The sequence below is a fragment of the Numida meleagris genome, chromosome 4 (genome assembly GCF_002078875.1).
Source record: "Numida meleagris isolate 19003 breed g44 Domestic line chromosome 4, NumMel1.0, whole genome shotgun sequence".
Classification (NCBI taxonomy): domain Eukaryota; kingdom Metazoa; phylum Chordata; class Aves; order Galliformes; family Numididae; genus Numida; species Numida meleagris.
Genome location: NC_034412.1, coordinates 58,022,228 through 58,046,117, shown reverse-complemented (window position 1 = coordinate 58,046,117; position 23,890 = coordinate 58,022,228). Strand labels below are relative to the sequence as shown.

Here is a 23,890-nt window from a genome sequence, read left to right as displayed (position 1 = left end):
CCTCATGACCACTGCTTTCAAGGCAGGATAGGGGACCTTGGTGCAGCTGGTTTTGTTCCCCCTGCGTCAGGCCTGGCTGCAGGAGGGTACTGAGCGTCACCCTGTGGCTGCCTGGCAGGGTTTCCTCTCTGCCTTTCTGCTTCTGTTGTGACCTGTCTTTTTACCAGCAGAGTGCGTGTTGCATTCACATCCATACGAACAAACTGATCGTTTATCAAGAAGTGCAATCAGGGGTAGTGACAGGAAGGAGCTGATCCCAGGGAATCTATGATACTGTTGCATTAACTCATTTAGAGCATGGCTTGCTGACACTGTTTTCAATGGCTTGATTTCCTAGCCATTAAAGTAACTTTTTGATAAAATAATAATAATAATAATAATAAACTAAAATTGTTATTGTTACAATATCTGGTAACTTTGAATACGTATGAAATAGCAGCCATGGCTCAGAATATGGTACAGCTGTTTTAAGGACGTAATCAAAATTTTCTGCCTGAAGTTGTTTTGAAAGTCAGTTTTAGAAGTTTGTGCAATTTCCTGCATTTTAATTACAAAAGCACTATCTGAATCCTGTGAAGTGGAATTTGGATGTACTGAATCACTTTGGGAATATAGCACAGTTCTTCCGTGGCCATGGCGGCTCAGCTCTAGGGATACACCGGGGTATCAGTTGCTTTATTCTCATGCACGAGTTACGAAGCGTTTATCGTTTACGTTAACATAATGTTTGCTACTTGTTTTGCTACCGGGTAAAACAGCATAAACCCGGTGCTGTGAAACTCGCCATCTAGATACTCCCCTGTTCCTCAGTGAGCGCTGCAGCCAGGGGCCGCCCTGCGCCTGCGAACGGAGCTCGGCGTCGGGGAGCGGCGCCGTCCGGCGGCAGGGTGGGCACCAGGGGGCGCTCCGGGACCGCGGTTGCGGCGCTGTGGCCGCGGGGCCCCATCGCGGCGCCGCTCCGCTGGGCCGGGGTGCGCGGCTGAGGGTTTTGCCGGGGAGGAAGGATAGGAGCCCGCTGAAGTTTGTTTCGAGATCTTCATTGAAAATAAAGAAATAAGCAGAATTTTAAAAGAAACGAAAAGTTTAAAAAGTTAAATAATCACGCGAAGTTAGGCGATAACGATAAAAATAAGAACGCAGGCGTCCCAAGGGTCGCCCCCTTCCCGCGGGGCTCCGGCGGCCGCGAGCAGCGGGACACAGCGGACGCCTCCTCACGCAGAGCCGTCGGAGCCCCACCTGCCCCAGGTGCGCGGCGGGCGGGCGGGCTGCGGGGCGGGGCGGGGCTCGGGGCGGTGCGAGGCGGGGCTCGGGGCGGGCACTGGGGCGGCGCGGCCAATGGGAGGCCGGGGGGGAGCCCGGCCGGGCGTCAAGAGGGACGGGATCAATGAGCGCCGCGCAAAGTTGGGGCCGGGCGGCGGTGGGCTCCGCGATCGTGGATTACAAACTCAGCGGTGGAGGAGAAGGAAGCGGCGGCGCTCGGTGGCGTCTCCCGGGCTGGGCATGGTGGCGGGGTGGCGGCGGCCGCTGAGGCGCGGCGGAGCACGGGGCCCCCGACGGCGCGGCGGCGGCTGCTGAACGGCGATGCGGTGCGGAGTCCCCGGCCGCCCCCCGGCCCCCGAGCGGCGGCGGGCGCAGGACGAGCGGCGCGGCCCTTGAGCGCGACGGACGGACGGCCGATCGGGTCCCTCCCCGGCGGGGCAGGGCGAGCGGAGCCTCGGCGGGACAGCGGGAGGGAGGGGCCGGAGCGAGGAGGCTGCGGGAGGCGGCCCCCGGCCAGGGGGCACCGTTGAAAGCGGCGGCGGCGGCGCCGGGCCCCTCCGCGGAAGCGGCCCCCGGGTCGCTATGGGCCGCCCCGCCGCCGCCCGCCGGGCCCTGCCGCCCCTGCTGCTGTCGCTGCTGCTGCCGCTGCTGCCGCTGGGCGCCGCCGCCGAGCCCCGGCAGGTCTTCCAGGTGCTGGAGGAGCAGCCGGCCGGCACCTGGGTGGGCACCATAGCCACCCGGCCCGGCTTCACCTACCGACTGAGCGAGCACCACGCCCTCTTCTCCATCAACGCCACCTCGGGTGCCCTGCACACCCGCGCCTCCATCGATCGCGAGAGCCTGGCCAGCGACGTGGTGGACCTGGTGGTGCTCTCCAGCCAGCCCACCTACCCCAGCGAGGTGCGGGTCCTGGTGCTCGACCTCAATGACAACGCGCCCGTCTTCCCCGACCCCTCCATCGTGGTGACTTTCAAGGAGGACACGGGCAGCGGGCGGCAGCTCATCCTGGACACGGCCACCGACGCTGACAGCGGCACCAATGGTGTGGACCACAGCTCCTACCGCATTGTGTCTGGCAACGAGGAGGGACGTTTCTGCCTCAACATCACCCTCAATCCTAGTGGCGAAGGTGCTTTCTTGCATCTGGTCTCGAAGGGCGGGCTGGATCGGGAGGCCACCCCCAGCTACCAGCTGCTGGTGCAGGTGGAGGACAAGGGCGAGCCCCGGCGGCGCGGGTACCTGCAGGTCAATGTTACCGTGCAGGACATCAATGACAACCCACCCATCTTCAGTCAGACTCTTTATCAGGCACGCGTGCCCGAGGATGCACCTGTTGGGGCCAGTGTTCTGCAGGTGGCAGCGGCTGATGCTGATGAAGGTACCAACGCTGACATCCGCTACCGCCTGGAGGGAGGCGACGGTGGTGGTGGGGAGGGGGCCAGCAGCCTCCCATTCGAGGTGGACCCTGAGAGTGGGGTGATCCGCATCCGGGAGCACCTGGACTATGAGCTGCGCCAGCAGTACTCACTGACAGTGCAGGCCACAGACCGTGGGGTGCCTGCACTGAGCGGCCGGGCTGAGGCCCTCATCCGCCTGCTGGATGTCAACGACAATGAGCCCCGGGTGAAGTTCCGCTACTTCCCAGCCACCTCCCGCTTTGCCTCTGTGGATGAGAATGCGGCACCTGGCACTGTGGTGGCCTTGCTGACGGTGAGCGATGCTGACTCCCCCGCTGCCAATGGGAACATCTCTGTGTCAATCTTGGCAGGCAACGAGCAGCGGCACTTCGAGGTGCACAGCAGTAAGGTACCCAACCTCAGCCTGATCAAGGTGGCGGCTGCGCTGGACCGGGAGCGCATCCCTGCCTATAACCTTACGGTGGCGGTGGCTGATAACTATGGGGCCTCACCACCACCCCCGGGCTTCCCCACCTCTTCCCTTTCCCCTGATGGGGTGGTGGCAACTCCTGTGAGCCGCTCTTCAGTGGCTAGCCTGGTGATCTTTGTGAACGACATCAATGACCACCCACCTGTCTTTGAACAGTCAGTGTACAGGGTGAACATCAGCGAAGAGGTGCCTCTGGGCAGCTACGTGCGGGGCTTGAGCGCGACAGACCGTGACTCGGGCCTCAACGCCAACCTCAGATACAGCATTGTCTCAGGCAATGAGCTGGGCTGGTTCCACATCAGTGAGCACAGTGGGCTGGTCACCACAGCTGGTCCTGGGGGTGGCACTGCTGGGCATGCTGGGGGTGCATCCATCACCAGTGGGCTGGACCGAGAGACCACTTCCCAGGTGGTGCTCAACATCAGTGCACGTGACCAGGGGGTGCAGCCCAAATTTTCCTATGCGCAGTTGGTGGTGACCATCCTGGACGTCAATGACAACAAGCCTCGCTTCAGCCAACCTGAGGGCTACCAGGTTTCCTTGGCTGAAAACTCCCCATCGGGAACTGAGCTGCTGGTCCTGAGTGCTGTGGATGGGGATCTGGGGGACAATGGGACCATTCGTTTCTCCCTTCAGGAGGCTGAGCCGGCAGTGGTGGCAGTTGGCTCCTCTTCAGTGGCCCCTCGGCAGGTCTTCCGTTTGGATCCTGTGTCAGGCAAGCTCAGCACCATCTCACAGCTGGACAGGGAGGAGCAGGCTCACTTTTCCCTGCAGGTCCTAGCCACTGATTTGGGTTCTCCTCCCCTTTCTTCGGTAGCCCGTGTTAACGTGAGTCTTTTGGATGTGAATGACAATAGCCCTGTTTTTTATCCTGTCCAGTATTTTGCTCATATCCAAGAGAATGAGCCAGCTGGAACCTATGTAACTACAGTGTCTGCCACTGACCCTGATCTGGGGCCCAATGGGACCGTCAAGTACAGCATCTCAGCTGGGGATACATCCAGGTTCCAGGTCCATGGCAAGACAGGGGTCATCACTACAAAAATAGCCCTTGACAGGGAAGAGAAAACCGCTTACCAGTTGCAGGTTGTGGCCACTGATGGTGGCCATCTTCAGTCTCAGAACCAAGCCATTGTCACCATCACTGTCTTGGACACTCAGGACAATCCACCTGTTTTCAACCAGGGCATGTACGGTTTTGTTGTTTTTGAAAATGTTGCCCTAGGTTACCATGTAGGTACTGTTTTCGCTTCTACTAAGGACCTCAATACCAACATCAGTTACGTTATTACAGCAGGTGACCAAAGGGGTGTGTTTGCCATCAACAGAGTGACAGGGCAGATCACCACAGCCAGTATTATTGATAGGGAAGAGCAAGCATTTTACCAGCTGAAAGTGGTGGCTAGTGGTGGGGCAGTAACTGGAGACACTATAGTTAATATTACTGTCAAAGATTTAAATGACAATTCCCCACACTTTATTCATGCAGTGGAAAGTGTAAATGTGGTTGAAAACTGGAAAGCTGGTCATACCATATTCCAAGCCAAAGCTCTGGATCCTGATGAAGGTGTTAATGGCATGGTCCTTTACAGCCTTAAGCAAAACCCAAAGGGCTTGTTTTCAATCAACGAACAAACAGGTGCCATAAGCTTAATAGGGCAGCTGGACATAAATGCTGGGACTTACCAGGTTGAAATCCTGGCCTCGGATATGGGTGTGCCACAGCTGTCCTCTACTTTCATCCTGACTGTCTCTGTCCATGATGTAAATGATAACCCTCCTGTGTTTGACCAGCTTTCCTATGAAATTACAATTTTGGAGTCAGAGCCTGTGAATTCACGGTTCTTTAAGGTACAGGCTTCTGACAAAGATTCGGGAGTGAATGGTGAAATAGCTTACAGTATAATTGAAGGAAATGCTGGGGATGCCTTTGGCATTTTCCCAGATGGTCAGCTGTACATAAAGAGTGAACTGGACCGTGAGCTTCAAGAAAGATATGTTTTACTCGTTGTTGCCTCTGATAGAGCAGTAGAACCGCTCAACGCTACTGTGAACATCACAGTAATTCTGGAGGATGTAAATGATAACAGGCCATTGTTCAACAGTACAAACTATGTGTTCTATTTTGAAGAGGAACAGAGTGGTGGTTCCTATGTGGGTAAAATAAATGCTGTAGACAAAGATTTTGGGCCGAATGGTGAAGTCAGGTATTCATTTGAGCATATGCAACCAGATTTTGAGCTGAACACAATAACTGGGGAAATAAGAAGTACTCATCAGTTTGACAGGGAAGCTCTTATGAGACAGCGAGGAGCTGCAGTATTTAGTCTTACAGTAATAGCAACAGATCAGGGGTTGCCAAAGCCTCTAAAGGATCAGGCAACTGTACAGATCTACATGAAAGACATCAATGATAATGCTCCCAAGTTTTTGAAAGATCTCTACCAAGCTACCATATCAGAATTGGCAGCAAATTTGACACAGGTTCTGAGAATTTCTGCTTCAGATGTTGATGAAGGGACTAATGGATTGATTCACTATTCCGTGATCAAGGGAAATGAAGAAAAGAAGTTTGCAATAGATAGTAGCACAGGCCAAGTGACTTTAGTAGGCAAGCTAGATCATGAAGCTACTGCATCGTATTCACTTGTCATCCAAGCAGTAGACTCTGGTGCAGTTTCCCTAAGTTCCACTTGTGCATTGAGCATTGATGTATTGGATGAGAATGACAACAGTCCTTCCTTCCCTAAATCAACCTTGTCAGTGGATGTCTTGGAAAACATGAGAGTTGGTGAACTTGTTTCCTCAGTCACTGCCACTGACTCTGATTCAGGTGACAATGCTGACCTCCATTATAGCATTACAGGGACAAACAATCACGGGACCTTTAGCATCAGTCCCAACACTGGTAGTATTTTTCTTACAAAGAAACTGGACTTTGAGACGCAATCTTTGTATAAGCTAAATATAACAGCAAAAGACCAAGGAAGACCACCAAGGTCATCTACGATGTCAGTGGTAATATACGTTAGGGATTTTAATGACAACCCTCCTAATTTTCCTCCAGGTGACATTTTTAAATCTATTATTGAGAACATTCCTGTTGGTAGTTCTGTCATTTCTGTGACTGCTAATGATTCAGATGCGGATATTAATGGGCAGTTAACTTATGCAATCATTCAACAGACGCCAAGAGGTAATCATTTCCGTATAGACGAAGTCAGAGGGACAATATTTACCAATGCTGAAATAGATCGGGAGTTTGCTAATCTCTTTGAATTAACAGTAAAAGCCACTGATCAGGCTGTTCCTGTGGAGTCCAGGCGGTTTGCTTTGAAGAACGTGACTATTTTAGTGATGGATCAAAATGACAATGTTCCTGTGTTCATATCGCAAAATGCTCTAGCAGCTGACCCTTCAGTCATGATTGGTTCAATCCTAACAACAATTGTTGCGGCAGATCCTGATGAAGGAGCCAATGGAGAGGTGGAATATGAAATAATCAATGGAGATACCAAAACATTCATTGTGGATCGCTACAGTGGAGACCTAAGAGTAGCATCAGCTTTGGTGCCTTCTCAGCTCATATACAATCTCATAGTTTCTGCTACAGATCTTGGCTCTGAAAGAAGGAAATCTACCACTGAGATGACTATAATTCTACAAGGTGTTGATGGGCCTATATTCACGCAGCCAAAATATATAACCATCTTAAAAGAGGGTGAGCCTATTGGGACGAATGTGATATCTATTGAAGCAGCCAGTCCACGGGGTTCTGAGGCCCAGGTGGAATATTACATTGTGTCCGTCCGATGCGAAGATAAGAGTCTGGGGCGCCTCTTCACCATTGGACGCCATACTGGTGTCATCCAGACTGCTGCCATTTTGGACAGGGAGCAAGGAGTGCGTCTCTACTTGGTGGATGTTTATGCCATTGAAAAATCATCTATTTTGCCCCGCACGCAACGAGCAGAGGTAAAGCTTTTATTCAGTAATTATTTGTGTGTTTGCTTTCTAAACAAGCTGTTTCATGTACTTGCTGTTACTTGAGTGTTCTGTGAATACCAGTGTCAGCAGAAGACCTGGACTTTTAAGTCTGCTGATTGATTAAGGGTAACTTTTCAACCAGTATGCTTCAAACTGTTTTCCTCAAAGCTACCTCTAGAAACTTGAGAGGGGCTCAGGCAAAGTGCTTAAATTTGGAACTAAAGGCACAATGTTGGCCAAATACCTTCTGAATAAAAAATGCTATAAGTCCTAGAAGCTTTAATCACAAGCATATCATGAGTTTTGCAAAGCTTCTCGTTTTAGCAATCATAAATTAAGCCTTTCTATTCTTGAGTGAGTTACAACTGAACGTCCTTCATTGCAGTCATCGTGTCAGCATTTGAGGATTGGCCAGTAGGGGATTGCTCTCTGAACAGTTCATTTAGTGTCTCCGGTCTGGACATGCTTGTTCTCCCGCTGTGTGCTGTTCCTGGTGAAGTCTCAGATAGATCTCCTATCTACCGTTACTTCTTTACCCGTACAGATGAGCGTGAAATGGTCTTGTTTCTGTTCTGTTCTATGACGGGCTTTAAAAGTGTAACAGTTTAGGAGGCAACTTTCCTTATCAGAAAGCAGCTTGCTTTGGTGTTGACTGAAGGATCTTTAAATGTTCTCTGAATGACTAGTTTGAGCAGCAAAGGGTGCAAAGTAGATCTGAGACATCAGCTGTGAAGTGCAAATATTTTAATTGCCCCTGAGTATGCTAATTGGGCCACAGAGCTGAAAGCTTACACCATTATTTCTGTCTTCTGTATGAAGACAGAGAAGCCTGTTGTGAAAGGAGGCCTTGTGTTTGTGTTAGCTTGCACCATGTTCTGGAGCTGCCTTCTGCACTTTGCTGTGAGTCATTGAACTTTCAGTCGCTGAAAGTTTGGGGCTGACACCGCTCAGTAGGTCAGCCAGCAGGGAATGCTGGAAGTGCACTGGTTCAGTCATTTCCCCTGCTGGCTAAGCGCATTACCTCAGCATTGTGCAGCCTCCTGTGTCCCAGGCAGTACCCCCATCTCTATTTCCACTAGAGAATTACACCTTTGTATGAGCCACTGAGGATACTGTGGTATCTTGGAGGGTTTTATGTTTATTTATTTATTTTTATTTTAGCAGATGGGGTATTTCAAATTCTTACTTGGCGTCTGTAGCTTTTCCTCTTAATTGCTACTTTTGTTCTTGTTAAAGTATGGTCTGTGTAGATATATAACCTAACTTTTCTATACTGACAATGATTGATGCTCTACAAAGCATTGCTGTTAGGCAGGGAATTTGAGCAGATTCCAAACTCACATTTCTCAGTGTGTGTGAGAGAGTTTATCTAAACACGTGTGCTGTTTGCTGTTGGTGGTTATGTTCTGAAGAGTAACAGTGTATCTGAACATGACCAGTTTTAGTTGTGATGCTGGTTTAAATAATGCATGCTATTTCTATGAGAAGATTCCTATCATATGGTTCTATGTACCCCTGCTAAAAATTCATAAAAGTTAACAGCAAAAACTGATAAAAGTTGAATTGTTAAGTCATGTACTTTCTTAAGTTGCTTTAAGGGTTAAGCCTTTGTCAGTGAGTATTTGGGTCACAGTCCTGTGACTGAAGAGGTTCTTGACAGAAGAAAGGCTTACAGGAGGCCCCATGGTTGCTATAGGCTCTTACGTTGTAAAAGTATTTAATATGAATATTTGGTGAGCAGTGAAGAGAACAACTATTAAAACTTTAAACAAATTTTACATTGTTGAATACAAACCACTCCTGAAATCAGAAACAAATGTTTTATTCTGTGAAGAATATTGAGAGCAATGGTTTGGAGCTAGGATTTCATATTATTAGTTACATCTTTATAGCTTCTTAAATGCTTCTTCTCCCAAACATGATTAGCTTACAGTGCTTCTTTAGAAATATTTATAAATTATAATCGGCTATCAACCTTAAAAAATATAACCATATGCAGTATTTCTCTCGACTGACTTCATTTATTTGGAATGGCTTTTGCTATCCCACACTTGAACAAGAAGTACTACAGTAAAATTCTTTGCACAGGCTGACTGTTGGTGGGTGCTGAATAAGCAATGCAGCTTTTCTCTGTGTTGCTTTTGGATGATAACTTTTTGGTTCGAAAAGTGTGCACTTCTTACAGTCTTAGTTTACTGCTAGGTTTCTGTTGTAAGAAGCAGCCAGTACTAAAGTACATGAATGCCGTCTTTGAGAACACAAAGCACACTTATGCTGAAGTCTTTAGAACGCGTATCAAGAAGAATTTCTTCATGGAGAGGGTGGCCAGGTATGGAATGGACTGCCGTGGGAGGTGATGGAATCCCCATCCCTGGAGATAATTTAACAAATTTCATGTGGTGCTTAGGAAGACTTGTAGTGATGGTTGGACTTGATCTTAAAGCCTTTTTTAAAGTAGATAATTCTATGACTTAAGAGTCTGTGGATTTTGTAGCACTTAAATTTCATATTTGTGTATGATTCGGTGCTCATTCTTTCTATATGGAAGAATGCAGGTTGAGATAATGCTTAAGCTCAAATGCCAAATAGTTTGAGTTTTTGTAATGAAAACACAAGTGTTCATTCCATTGTATTTTACAGTTAGATTGTGTAATTTTGGATAGTTGTTATTGAATTTGAAGGCTGTTTTTTTTTTTTTTTTAATAATTTTGACAGCCTATTTCTGTGTAGTCTACAGGGACAAACCAGGCTATTTGACACTGTATGAAAGTGCTCTGTGATCATTTTTTTTTTTTCCCCCCACTTGTATTAATCGGTAAGTGTTGCACTGTTCTTCTCTGGGAGAAAAATAATGCAGGTGTCCTGAAGGGAACCCTTTCTTTTATCATTTTGTGTCTTTTTACATACTTCAGCTGGAAATACAAACAAAAACCCAGTTGCTTAGCACCTAGCTGTTTTTCTTTTTTTTCAGCATAAAATCTCTTAACCTCTTTAGGCAGGGGGGGAGGACTTCACCATCATGATCCTATAGTTAATATAGAATGGCTAATGCATATTGGTATCACTTGGAAAGCTCATGACTTTATTCAGTCTTGCCTTCTAAAACAACAACTATATGCTGTATGATATATTGGGTGATCATATGTTGTACTGTGTGTCTGGGGTGGCAGTAATGTGAGGAACCTAGGGACAGTTCTCTGTCATCTGTGCCACATTACTAGGGATTAAATAGAATAAGGCAGAATCTCTAGTCTGAATGTTTAATCCTTAACTGGGCAGCTCCTTTGGGAGGAACAGTGGGCTTTTGAGGGACCAGTGGTGCCAGTGTGTCTATTGCGTGTGACAAATTAGAAAGTAACAGAGTGCTGAAGTACTTGGTTCTGTTAATCTTTTATGTACTTAAAGTAGCTTCAAAGGAAGGGAGAAAAAGGTATAAATGAGGAAGGTGTGTGAACTTTATAGATATGGTGATGAAATTGAAGATGGAAGTACTTGGAGAGGACTGCAGGGCAGATCAGTGTTCCTAGTATCGCCTTTTATCTGTGGATGTTAACATGCTCTTAGAAGAGGTATGAGTGTCTTCATTTACTGGTGGAACACAAGACTTTCAGTTTTCTATTGCATTTGTACATTTGTAGCTTCCTCTTGTGTTTTTTTTTTTTTTTGTAATTAAAAACTGTTATGAAGCATCAGCTTCCACATCAGGGGAGGCTTTAACCCCCAGATCCACAGTCTGGAAGGAAATGTTTGCAAGATACGGGGATTTCAGACGACACAGACTGCTGGCATGGTAAAGGTCTGGAAACTAGTGGAGACAGGCAGAGTGAATAGCCCTCTCTCCGTGGAAAGAAAATCATAACACATTTTACATTGACTCTGTGTGAACTCCTGCCATAGCCATAAAACCATAATTGCATGGTGTAATGAGTTGGTGTGCAACTTTTTGACTCAGCCCAGCTTAGGTCCTCTGGCTTAGCCATCTTCCTGTCACTCCAGTACCGCGTGGGTCCTTGCTGGTCCCAGGAGTGAGGTGTAGGAGTTCAGAGCTGAAATATTCTACATAGTCTTTATCTGGCATGTCTTTTATTTACCAGTGCAAATAGGAACAATGGAGTACTCCTTGTATTCATACTATTTATAAATCGTTTTATTCTTTAATGATACATGGCATGTTAATTGTAGCTTGACAAAGGAAACTACTTACGAAGCATTTGAGTAAACAATGAAAGTCTGCCTTCTTGACCCTGTTCCAAAGCCATTTTTTTTCCTAGCGCTAGTACTGATTCTGAGAAATGTGTAATTAAAGGTATCGCTGTCATTTGCACTCATCTGAAAAGGGATCTATATGCTCTCCTCAAACTAGTGTGAGATGAATGTGACTTATGCTGAAAACAGTTCCAAACCAATTAGTGGGTTTCAGTTCAAAGTTATCCTTTCTTAATTTCTCTCATTTCTTTAATGATTCTGTCTTGCTACGTTTTCTCAATATCTAGAATTTCTTATTTCTTTGCTATTTTTGCAGCTTTGGGGCATTTTTACATGTGAGGTCACTCTTAATTTTTATGTTAAAAATCACTAGACTTTAAAAACAACATTCTTTATTATGGAAAATATTATTTTTCATGTGTCCGTAATGCAAACACTAGAAATAATGGCTGAAAACCAATGTGAAATGTTCTTGTGTTTATTTTTGCTAAGTGTTAAATTCTTCATACAGATCTCTACACGATTCTTAGGTTCCATTGATGTTAATAAGCCAGTCCTTTTCCATGTAAAATGATATTCCCTAACCTTCTGGAGTGCAGGTTTCTTTCTGTGTGTTGGTGTTATGTGAAGCAATCAGTGGCTGTTTGTTAGGAGGACTTCAGAACTTGCTCGCTGAAGCATTCATTCCCTCTTGGTCTCTCCAGCTCTCATCCTTAGCTTTGCTGTGGTAAGACCACGTTGTTGTTGGCTCCTTCAGTCTTTGTTTTTGTCTCTGCCTGTTTCCTGAGCGTATCTTGAACTTGGAGGCAGCAAATGCCACACCTCATCAGAGGATGCGTGTATCCTTTTGAGTGATGGAAAGAAGGTCCAGACATTTTAGTGGCCTTTTTTTTTTGTCATCTTCATTGGCTGAATGTTGCTAAAACACCACTCTAGGGGTCATTCCCTTCCTCTCCTCCCCCAGTTAAAGAAATGCCTGTTTTATTTCTAACAAAGCATCTCCTGAGCATGACATAGTTATAGTATTGTAGTTTGTTTTAACTGTGTCTAGACTAGGGAGTAGCATTACTCTTAAGTCAGTTTGGTTTGTTACCCATGTAATTATGTCTGTGCAAAACCTGTGTGTGGACAAGGCCAAATACTCTAGGGTTCTAATTAGAAACAAAATTTACTGTGAATAAAATTGAAGTAAAACAAAGGCTTTTCCTAACACATAGTCAGGAAAAGTGATGCCAGATCAGTATGGTACATCATATGATTTGTTTCAGTAAATTTATAGCCTTACTTCACTGTGCCAAGAAAAATACCAGATATGTTAGGGAAACCGTGTCTTTGTTTTATTATGATGTTTCTCTCTATTCTAATAAATCTTGTATTTAATTAGACCACTCTAGTCTAGACTGTCACTGAGCTTTGTTTTTGTAGTGATGTATTTTTGTTTACTCCCTCAGAGTGATAACATACCAAAAGGACAGTAGAACAGATGGAAACTGATATCTGTGATTATACTGTAAAAATACATATAGTCACATTAGTTAATGCAAAGCAATTTTGAAGAGCCTACTATGAAGTGGTAATTTATGTGCCAACAGCTATGCAAAAAGTAATGAAAACAAGTATTTGCCTTACTATTTCATATTCTGCAGTCTTCATATGTGCACACTGTAAGCAGGCTATTGTTTGTATTGACATAATAATCTTGAATAGTAAAGTTCTTCTATATTTAGTGCCGACATCCAGCTTTACAGACAGGCAGGCGTGCTTTTGTTGTGTGCTGAAAACATGCAACAGCCTTTGAGGTTCACACAGATGGAAGGAGCTTCAGGGACTCAATCTTGTGGAGCAGAGCATCTTCTCGCGGTGCGTCACCTTTCTCCTCTCTCTGTCCTGTAGCTTGGAGGTGGCATTCCCTGGCCAGGTTGGGGGTCCGTGCAGTAACCAAGCAAGGGAAACTAACTCCTCAGAGCCCCATGAGGTCTGTCTGAAGAGGGAATGTTGAAGAGCGTCTTGGAGAGAACTTGAGAGAACTAACAGAGAAGGTCCTCATAAAGCTTGCCTTTTGCTGGTGCCCAGGAAATGAACAAGGTCTATTCACAGGATCATAGAATCATTAAGGTTGGAAAGACCACTAGGATCATCCAGTCCAACTGCTAACCCATGCCTGAGACCACTCTAGACCATGTCACTCAGTGCTACATCTACCCTTTCCTTAAACACCTCCAGGGATGGTGACTCCATCACCTCCCTGGGCAACCTGTTCCAATACTTCACCGCTCTTTCTGAGAAGCAATTTTTCCTAATTTCCAACCTGAACCTCCCCTGGTGCAACTTAAGGCCACTACCTCCTGTCTTATTGGCCACCCCTGCAGGTTGTTCATGCATTGGATGACATTCATATTCTGTTCCCTGTGATTGCCATGGTGGAATCATCTCTGGGGGTCAGATTTGTCTGTGTCCCTGTGGATGGTGTGTTTATTATCCTCTGCTCAAGCTGTAACATGAAGGAAGGATTTTTCTCACAGATCTGTGTTAAGTAAAACAAATGGAAATAATTTTGAGATGTGCCATGTGGCCAATATGTGAAGTATCATCCATGTTAACTTGGAACTAACAACCTTGACTTCAAATATCCACATTTTCCAGTCTCTTGGCTAGGTGTACTTCTCTAAATATCCATGCACATGCGTGTGTCAAAATAATTCTCTCTTCAGCCACTCTGTTGGATGTGTGTAGAAAACAACCCAGCTGAGTCGAGCAACACTGTAGTTTTCTCTCTTGCATCCACCTGTACTGTTTTTGGTTCTCATAATGTACCCGTCTGGACTTCTGTTGAGCACGAGCCAAGCCTCAAGTTGTCCTAATAAGCACAGATGTATCTTAAAGGTGAGGGAACATAGCACTGTGACTTGGTTGTGTTTGTTTCTCCTCTTTATCTTACTTCCCATATGAGTTTCCTAAAAACCAAGAAGGACACAAGATATGCAGTGAAGTTTCAGAGTAAAGTTACTGTATTTTGTCTTTGTTAGGGCGCAAGTGGGCCTGTGTTGTAGTACAGTATGTCCCTGGTAAACTGAGCTTGACAGATTTGGATAAATAGAAGGCATATGAGAGAACAATAAAGCTCTTGCTTCAAGGATTGGCATTGATAGATGTCTTCAGGGCATCTGGTGCCTACTTCTCCCAAAGGTCAAGTGCTCCTTCCTCCCTGGGAGCTGTATCACAGAGCTCAGCCTCCTGTGCCTCATGTGCTTCAGGGGCACATCTGTACCTTCTTACCTCTGCTGGGCTGGTTTCTGGAAAGCTTCTGTGCAATTTAATCCTGTGAACTGATGAGCTGGAGATGTTCTGTGTTGCACAAGTTGCTTTTGACTCATTTCCAGACCCTGAGTTGGACATATATGTTTATGAGATAGCCTATTAGTACAGAGTGTAAGTATCACCCCTCACTGATGGGAAGGAGGAGTGGTTCTTCATCCCTGTCCCCACTTGCGAGGGCACAGCAGGGCCAACGCAGGTCACAGCGGCACTGTGGAAGGTTCAGCCTTTGGGATCCAGGTCTGAAATCCTGCCAAGTGCTTTCTGCTAGGCCACAGGTGTAGAGTTGCTCTGAGCTGATACACAGCTTTGCTCTGATACTGCTGCTCATGTGCTTTTCATGTCTGCTGTGAAGTGAGGAGTGAACAAAGGGCAATTCTCTTCCAGCAAATTGTGGTAGCGAGTGGTAATTTTAGTTTTAAGGCTTTTCCCTTAAGGATTCATTTGCAGCTATATTCACTTTAAATGCTTTTGAAGCCATTTTGAGATGATTTGTCTCAAATATGCATGAGAAAAATATTAACTTAGGATTTCAAGCAGAGGCTTCCTATCTACACATCTTTGGGCTTTTAACTGAATAATGCGCAAGTTTGGGCTTTGGTAATTGCGACATTTCTTGAAATATACTTCAGGAGAAAAGTATTAATTTGAAGAATGCTTATATACTGTATTTAACCTACCCAAATTATTGTCTCCTTTTAAACCTGTGCACAAACCCTATATACTGTTTGTCCCAAATTAATTTATGTAGTAGTCAATACTAGACAGTGCTGAATTAAGTTCCACAATAATAATTAATTATCAAAATAAGAATTTGGTGTGTAGCATCCTATAACAGCTGGAGAAAGAAAGTACTAATCTCATATTATAGTACATATATATATAAATATTATTTTCAATTTCAAACTAGAGGTGTGGGTTTGCCACAGGCACTGTATATGGGAAAGTATGTAATTTTTGTTTCCCTTACAATGTACCAGGACGTAAATTGTTCCTTGGAGAGCTCAAGAGAGAGCAGAGCTAAGGTGAGGGCTTTTCATGTCAACTCCTTTTGGGTCATTTTGGTAAATGAAGAGAATTCTGCTGAAATAGTTCAGAGGAATATATAAGATGCCTGAACTATGGAATGTGTCTGCAGTATATGTGCTTAAAGCTTGTATTTTCCATAGGGGGTTTCTCATATCATATTATACTCTAGGATTCCTGGTGTTTTTCCCCATTTCACATTCTTTATTCCTTTCAAATCTTTTTAATCCATCAAAATGTCATGCTGTCTGAAATATGGAGACATGTAGCAATTACAAGGCTGTTCAGAAACAGAAGGCAAACTCTGTGGTTTATTGCACTCTTATTCTTTAGAGACCTATATTTTTGTTTGTGTGTTTATTTAAATGAGGTGGGTTTTTTTGTTGCTGTTGTTGTTTTTGTGAGCATGATTCTATTCCCTTTGGAAGCAGCTTAATAAAGTCTTTATGCCTGTCTGGTTTGAGGGGGAAAAAAAATTGGGCCTTTATGATTTTGGTGAACAAATTAATGAAAATCTTAATTTTAACCCCAGCAGGGTCATATCAGATCATCTGGAATCTTAATTATGGTGGTGGTGATCTTAGATGAAGATTTTCTTTCCAGTGTTTTTTCTCTCTAACAATTCTCTTAACTCACACACTTATAGCTTTCAAGGATTCAGCTTTTATTTTGTTTTTACTTATAAATTTCTTAACACCAAATAATTCCCGTGATCAGCACTGAAGGTTGTGTGTTTTTTTTTTTAATCATCTGTTTATTGCTCTGTGCTGTGTTATCAAGTGAGGTTTCGGTTACTCACAATAATGTTAAGTGATCATGTTGATCTTGTAATTAATTAAACACAAGCAATGATGCCTTATTATTTTAAGCCCTGCAACTGACAGATTCAGATGTCTGCCCGAGCTGTGCACTGGTGGAGAGAGGAGGAAGTGGGAGTGAACGTTTTCTCTGCAGGGCAGGATGATGTTGAGTAGGAGAAAGCTGCACACATGCCTGCCAAAACACTTGGATCAGACAGACTAAGGGAACACAGATGGCTGAGGCTGATAAAGGTGTCTCTTATTGTTTTTGCTGCTCAGTGCTGTTTTGAGTTTGTGTGTGAGAGAGAGAGAGGTAAGAGGGGAGGAAGAAGACTACACGAGTATGTTTATTTTAATGCATTTTACAGTGTAGGGAAAAACATGTATAAATGCAGTAATCCTGCCATGTCTGAGCTCAGTAGGACGCCATATGCTGGAGCTAAGCCTTTCTTTTAGGTTTCGGTAACAAATGAACAATAACGAGTCCTAAGGGATTTACGCTGCAGTTCTACCACGTCCTGCTGTCTGACCTTTGGTTCTTATCTCCTCGTAGGAAAATCACAATGCAGGGCTGGAAGCAGCCCCAAAGAACTGGACTAAAAGCTGCAGTCGCCCTGCAAGCTCATAACCAACCTGACTGCTAACTCTCCTCTTGCACAGTCCCTCCTTGTTGCCTTAGTCCTTTATTACCATGAGCATTTGCTGTTGCTTGTCTGGGTAAAGTCCAGTTGTTGTTCTGTTGTTTATTTTTTGAGCATTTCTTTTGTTTGTTGTTGTGGAAATTAACCAGCTGTCACTATCTAGTTAGTGCTTTGTCTAACTTTAAAGTTGCTTGCAGAAATCAGTCATTTTCACCAAATACCGTGGTTGTTCCAAGTCCCTTGGATCTGTTACTCCCTTAAGCAACATCCATCAGTGCAGGGCTGAGGAGAAGGGAGTAGAAACAAGGGCTTTTTTTCCACCATCTATTTAAGGAAGTCTTAACTATTTTCATTAAAAGGATTTAAGAAAGATTCTTGTTTTGTAAATGTAATGTTTTCCTGCTCATGACAGCTGGAAAACCGAAAGGATATTCCTACTGGTGAGAAGGAAGGAAAAAACGGGACTTTGTGCTAGGGCAAATGAGTTTCATTTTGAATGTCTTTATCAATTTGCAATCATTAAATTGAGATTGCAGTTTTTTTAATAGAAATTAATATATTCAGTATAGTCCTGAAGTTATACTGTAGATAAGTTAAATGTAAGTGACATAATATATAAGTTATAATGTAGATAACCAAGACTAAACTTTGTCAAAACTGGCTTTATTTTGGCCAGTTGTCTTCTAAATGCTTTTTCTTTCCTTCCTTGATCGCCCCATGTACATGTGTTTTTAAAACAGACATTGAAATACATTTTTGGTGGTGTAAAGCTGCCCAGAACTGATGGAGTGAGACAGTGTTTTGTTCTAAGATTTGCTGCTATAAAATGCATGAGCTTTTATAATTCCTTGAGGTCACACATGTGCAAACAGTTCCTTCTATAAATACAGCATAATGTTATGAATATTAATTGTGGCTACTACTGTACAAATAGAAAAATAAATACAATCCAGATACATTCTCCCTGGAAAAAAAAATAAGTGTGTGAGCATTAGAAGGCAGATTTTCTTCCATGAAAATTCATCATTGTTATTACAGCTTTGGATCTATGAAGGACTTATGAGCATAGGAATCTGGGCTTTATAAAAGGGATACTTAAGAAAAGCCTTTTTTTTTTTTTTAGTTATGCTAAGTTTTTCAATCCTTTTTTCAGTTAATGAAATAGTGCTTCGTTTATATTGATATACTCAAGCAGAAAATGAGGCCCCAAATAAATCTGAAAGACCTTCTAAAATCTTAAAATCTATATTGAAAGTAACACCAGGGTAAACACCAGAGATCTAGCAAAAACTTGCTTTTGCCAAGGAAATAAGGACAACAAGACATTCTGCAGTCTGTAATTAATGTTTGTAACTCTGTATAAAGCAATGTAAGACAACGGTATTAACACATTGTCCTCAATTAAAAGAACTAGTGAGAAGTTACAGTGTGAAAGAGGCTATTGGACAACTTTATGGAGCACAGTTCTATATAAACAGCCATTAGGAAGCCGATTAAACTCTAGAAATTCATTTTTAGGCATATGCCTTGGTTATTGTTTATGCAATTTTAAAAATAAATGGAGCTTTATCTAGTGCTTGCTGTTGAAGAAATAGTTTTCTTATGGGGGGAAGATTCTGATTAAAAAATGCATTTATTGAGAAACTTGAGTGTTTGCATGCATAAAGATCTTACATTGGAGACAGTGACCAGCAAAGACTCTTAGCACGCTTGAGAGTAGGGTGGCAGTTGAATTCTGTGTTCCTCTTCCCCCCCCCCCCCCCCCCCGGCCCTGTGTTCAACTGCAAATGAAAATGTATGAAATGGGCTGTGTATTCAGTTCTTCGGAAATGTTTAACAAAGTTCACATGGCATTTTCTCTTTAGAAGAAGCTCAGTTTATTACCAGTTCCATTTTAATTTTCAATCTGGAAAGTTTTTACTGAAAATAAAGAATTGTTTCAGTATGCTGAAAGATACTATCTTTCTCCACTGCTTCAAAATACATTTTAATGGTAACAAATCTGTGTGGCTGTGTACTTCTCCATTAAAAAAAAATAAAACTCTAGTATTTAGAATAAAGGATTCTGAAACAGGGAAACATTGCCTTAGGATTTCCTCTGTGACATCCACAGACATTGATTAATTGCGTCAGTCAGCGTGGCTCTCTTTTTAAAAAGAAAAAGCTTAATGATTAACTAATTTCTTTTTCTGTCCCTCCTACTGAGCATATAAAAGGCTTATAGAAGAATGTAGAAATGAGGCAGTTAGAGTTGTTGTTGTGCACAATAGAAACACAGCTGAATATTTCCCAATGCGCTATATATAACCAGAAACATTAATTTCCATGTGATAGATGTCAAGATCTGAATATAATGTGTGCTCCAAGTCATTGAATGTTTTCTGGAGAGGAAAAAAACCAACTCTTTTTTCCTGGGGTGTGGATAAAGCATCACCTCTATTGAACGATATAACATTGGTTGTTTTTATGCGTGTTACACCATCGCATCTGAAAATTGAGGATTTGTTAAGTTTTTACCAATTCAAAGCCAAGTGACATTGCTCTGGCTTGGCATTTCTAAATGCTTGGTGAAAGGTAGTGAGACTGGAGACATGTCTGTTGTGAACGTGTAAATTCTTTTGTTGGTGTACCTGGGGATATAAGGCATTTGTTCCATAAATAAGGGGATCATAATACAGTTGGCAATGGCTTTCATCTTTCATGTGAGATTCCGTGTAGTTGGTGACTGCCAGACATGGTGGTAGCATGGTGAAGCATAATTAAGCATCTCTTGAATTATGTCCTCATAGTATTCGTAGTAATTATAGCATAGCATAGTAATTATGTTTTCAAACTAATGGATGAAATCTGTGCATATGCTTTTGAAAAATATATTCTTGGTATTTGTTATATTTTGATATTTTCCTTCTTCTCTGTCTTTCTAAACTGGTATTTGGCTAGTATAGCGATATATGGGATAGTGAGAAGTTTTAAGTGTTTTAAGAAATAATTAGCTTTTATATCATACAAATCTTCTCCTATGTCATGTAAGAGTGCCTCCTTTGTGTGATGGAGCTGGTGGAATAGAGGTAGACTCGGGAAGGAACAGGACGGTGAGAGTTGAAGAAGATCAGTAAATCCTGCACAAATTGGATTGAACAGGAACAGCCCGAGATATGTAATAGATGCAGAGCTTTTTTAGATACTATGTTATGTGGGGCACCACTGTTTTTTCTCCATTGTGATCAGTTGCATTTCTCTGTTCTAAATCTCTGTCAAGACCCCTGATTTATGATTTACATTCTGGGATGTAGTTTGCTCTTCTGGGGAAGAATTTTCCTTGTATTAGCTGGTAGCGCTTTGGAAATAGTAGGGATTTTTTATTCTTCACGTGGCTAGGAAAAGAACAATTGTAGCAAATGTAGCAAATACCACAGTATTTAAAATACAGAAGTTTATGCAATTTTTGGTAAGCTAACAGATGTTCTTTTGATCGATGTGAAAGTTACAGCAGCGTAGTTTCAAGGTGGTTACTTTAGTTTATATATTTTGAAAGTCACATCCTTCATAAAACTACCTTATTAATGTTATATTATGGGTTTACATTATCGGTGTCTGTCAGTAGCATGCAGTTCAATGTTCTTAATGTAATCAATCCCCTAAAGTCATTTTCCTCCTAATAATCAGTGTTAGCTTGCTAGGTGCAAGTTTATGTTCACCTAAGTGTTTGAAATTTAGTGTTACCTTTATGGATGCTAGAATTAGTTCTGTTACGATATGTGAATAGTGTTGTCAGGAAAATTTATGACTTTAAGTCCAAGTATCCTTTTGAGGGAGTGTTGTTTGTGTTACAGGCTGATAGGCTCTGTCTGGCTCCATTGGCTTTCTGAAAGGTTAGTGGGCTGGTGGCATGATGGGGTGATGATCTGGGGATCTTAGCTCAAGGATTGAATTTCTTTTGAGAATGTAAATCCTGATCCAGACTTCTTTGCATTTATTGTGATGGTGGCATGATTTTCTGATGGTAACTTTCACTGGAATTTTACGAGCCTACATGTTCCTTTCCAAATAGACAATTTAAGCAAATAGATGGCAGGTAGGTATCTAACGGGGGCTACTCATTGCTGTCCTCATTCACTGTCTTGGCACAGACAGTTGTATCAGCACACTGTAAAGTGGCTTAGGAAACAGATCCTGCTGAAAAATAGTCCCAAAATAATTATTTTTCAACTGAGTCAATTTTTCTAATCCATGTTACAGCCTAGTGATGCAGCTTATGCTGGTGGGCAGTGAGGGACTGAGGTTGAAACACTGGGGATGGAGAAGGGAGATTAGCAGTGATGTAAACCAAGGTAGCTTCCAAAAATTTTATCATTTTGATTATTTTTTCCCTCACAGAGTGTTTTGATACTATTGAGAGTTTTGTATCTAACTCCAGGCATTTGTATCCAAGCATTTAATAGATGAGCATCTGGGCATCTTTTGGAACTTGATCCCTGTCCTGTGTGTATGGGAAAGCATGTGTTTCATTAACTGCATGTAATTGGAGCCTTAGAAGACAACATCATTTACTCTCCAATGTTCTATTTTCTAAGTTCTCATCTATATAATCTACTTTATTTTTAATAAAATCCTGTTTTCTGTCCTTATATCCTTTTTTTTTTTTTAATACATGCTTATCTTTTTCTGGCTTTCGCAAATAGACAAATTTTTAAAAATGATGCAGAACATGGTCAACTTTTTGATTTAACTGCTTTTATTTTGAAGCTGAAAATGCTAGAAGTCATGTTTTAACAATGGCTTGCAGAAAGTCTGCCAAAAAAAAAATAACGAAACTATCTAAGGATTTAGTTAGTAGTGAAAATGTTCCTTCATTCCAAATGCAGACTGTCCTGGGTGAATAATGGATTACAGGAATGAGTGGAATGAAGGAATGCAGCTGGATCCTGCAGCTCCAGAAGCTGAAGTTGGCCAAAGCCAGGGTGTCTGTCAGTGGTCACTGAGGAGGAGCACTTGGCAAACTGCAAAATGATCATCCCTAGGCAGAGAGGTTATTGAGCCTCTGGTACAGGAGGAAGATGAGCACACATTTCCCTCTCCCTGAGTATAAAGCCTTTGCTCTGTGAGGTAGGAGAGCTGGAGAGAGATATTCATGGCAAAGTGTTACTAAATGGGGTGATGCATTGTGCGTATCAGCTTTCCAAGGGAAGAGGTGAATCCCCGCTTGATCTAGCCATCTTTGCTCTATTTTTTTGCTACCTTCTCTACTCTGCTACAAATCCTGTAGCCCACATCTCTAGAGCATTGTCTTGGGAGGTTGGACAGGCAGGTTGTGGACTCGCTGCACGTGTGTACATTGATGCTGTGGTGTGAAGGAGGCTTGTCCCAAGGGCTTCCCTGATGCCTGTCACTTCTTTGGTCTTATGAACTACTTACTTGAGCACTTAGCCAAAGTAAAATCATTGCAAGATAACTCCTGAGGTAAGAATTCAGGTCTTAACTCAGAGGAACACTTAAAAAATTGAGAAGAAAGATGCTGTCTTTTCTTGCACTTTAGTTTTTTGTCATTGTCCGCATCTACGAGTACTTTCCTCTTCTGTTAATTTCTGAATGTAAATTTAATATTTACACATATATATGTGTGTGTGTTTTAGTGTGTAGTCATTTGTATTTAATGTTTTTATTTAACACTTCTTCCTGCTCTGTTATTGGCAGCAGCATTTGATTCATTTCTGTGGTTAATTCTTATCCTTTCCAAGCTCATGGAACCTTTAAAGAAGAAGAAAGAAATCCAAATAATAATAGTAGCATTCAAGTTCCTTTATCTTCATTTTGTTCCAGTGCAGTGGTGGATATTCCAAATTCTCCATGGTAATAGAGAAGTATTTCAGAAGTAAATATCTTGCCAGATCTTTGCATTTTCATTACAATTATTGCTAAGGAGAAAGCGTACTTTATCAGACGTAGGCTTTGTAGCACTAGAACATAGATGTTTAAAGCTGATGCAAATTAGTGTTCTTTCATTGTGAGTTTAATGCTGAAGTAGTGCAATTTTTTTTTTTAAGAACCAAAGATCTTTTCTAAGAAAGAATTCACTGGCATCTCTTTGGTACGCAAGCAGTGCAATGCATCCCTGCGGTTTCTTACAGGCCTAACAGAAAGATCTTCTTTACTCTGCCTATTTTGTTGCTTGTGGATTATGTGCATTAGCTGTTATCCCATTATATGGTACATTCGTAACTGCTCTGTTCAAGGTCTGAAGTAACCAGGTTGGGACTGTGTACAGTCCCACTAACATGAAAAGAGTACAGGCTAAAAAACTAGTGTTTGGCTACTGGGAAGACAAATAAGGAACCAAAGATTTCTACTTTAATTGGTTCAACATTTCTTTCTTCTTTTATCTTTACCTTCCTGACCGCTGTCCTTAGGCGGTTGTCTCCCTTCTTTCATTTTGCATGTCATATCTGACCTAAGCCAAGAACAGTTTGTTGCTCCTGAAGGCTATGCCTGGTTTTACAATAGCTTTTCTATACTGCAAGTCTGACATAAACAAGGGAGCATCATGAAGCTTATCAAAGAACTAGTTCCAGTTCCATTCTGTGAGGGAAAGGTGGTTCCTGAAGCAGTCCTGGGGAGCCTGACTGCCACAGTGCAAAGCAGGTGCAGTGCTCTCCCTGCCGGAGCAGCTCTCAGCATGGTGAGCACAGTCATGTTGCACTAACAAGTTCATTTCTTTTCCTGCAGTAGTCTTGTAGTTTCATTTTGTTTCATTCCACTAATTTAATCCCA

The 23,890-nt window shown here is 43.0% G+C and overlaps 1 protein-coding gene across 1 annotated transcript in view; it reads left to right on the top strand.

The window, feature by feature from the left end:
- FAT4 (FAT atypical cadherin 4) overlaps positions 1,843–23,890 on the top strand; it is a 138,546-nt gene continuing 116,498 nt past the window's right edge. The window contains exon 1 of the mRNA XM_021395427.1: positions 1,843–7,122. Coding sequence (XP_021251102.1) covers positions 1,843–7,122 — 5,280 coding nt within the window. The remainder of the gene's footprint in view (positions 7,123–23,890) is intronic.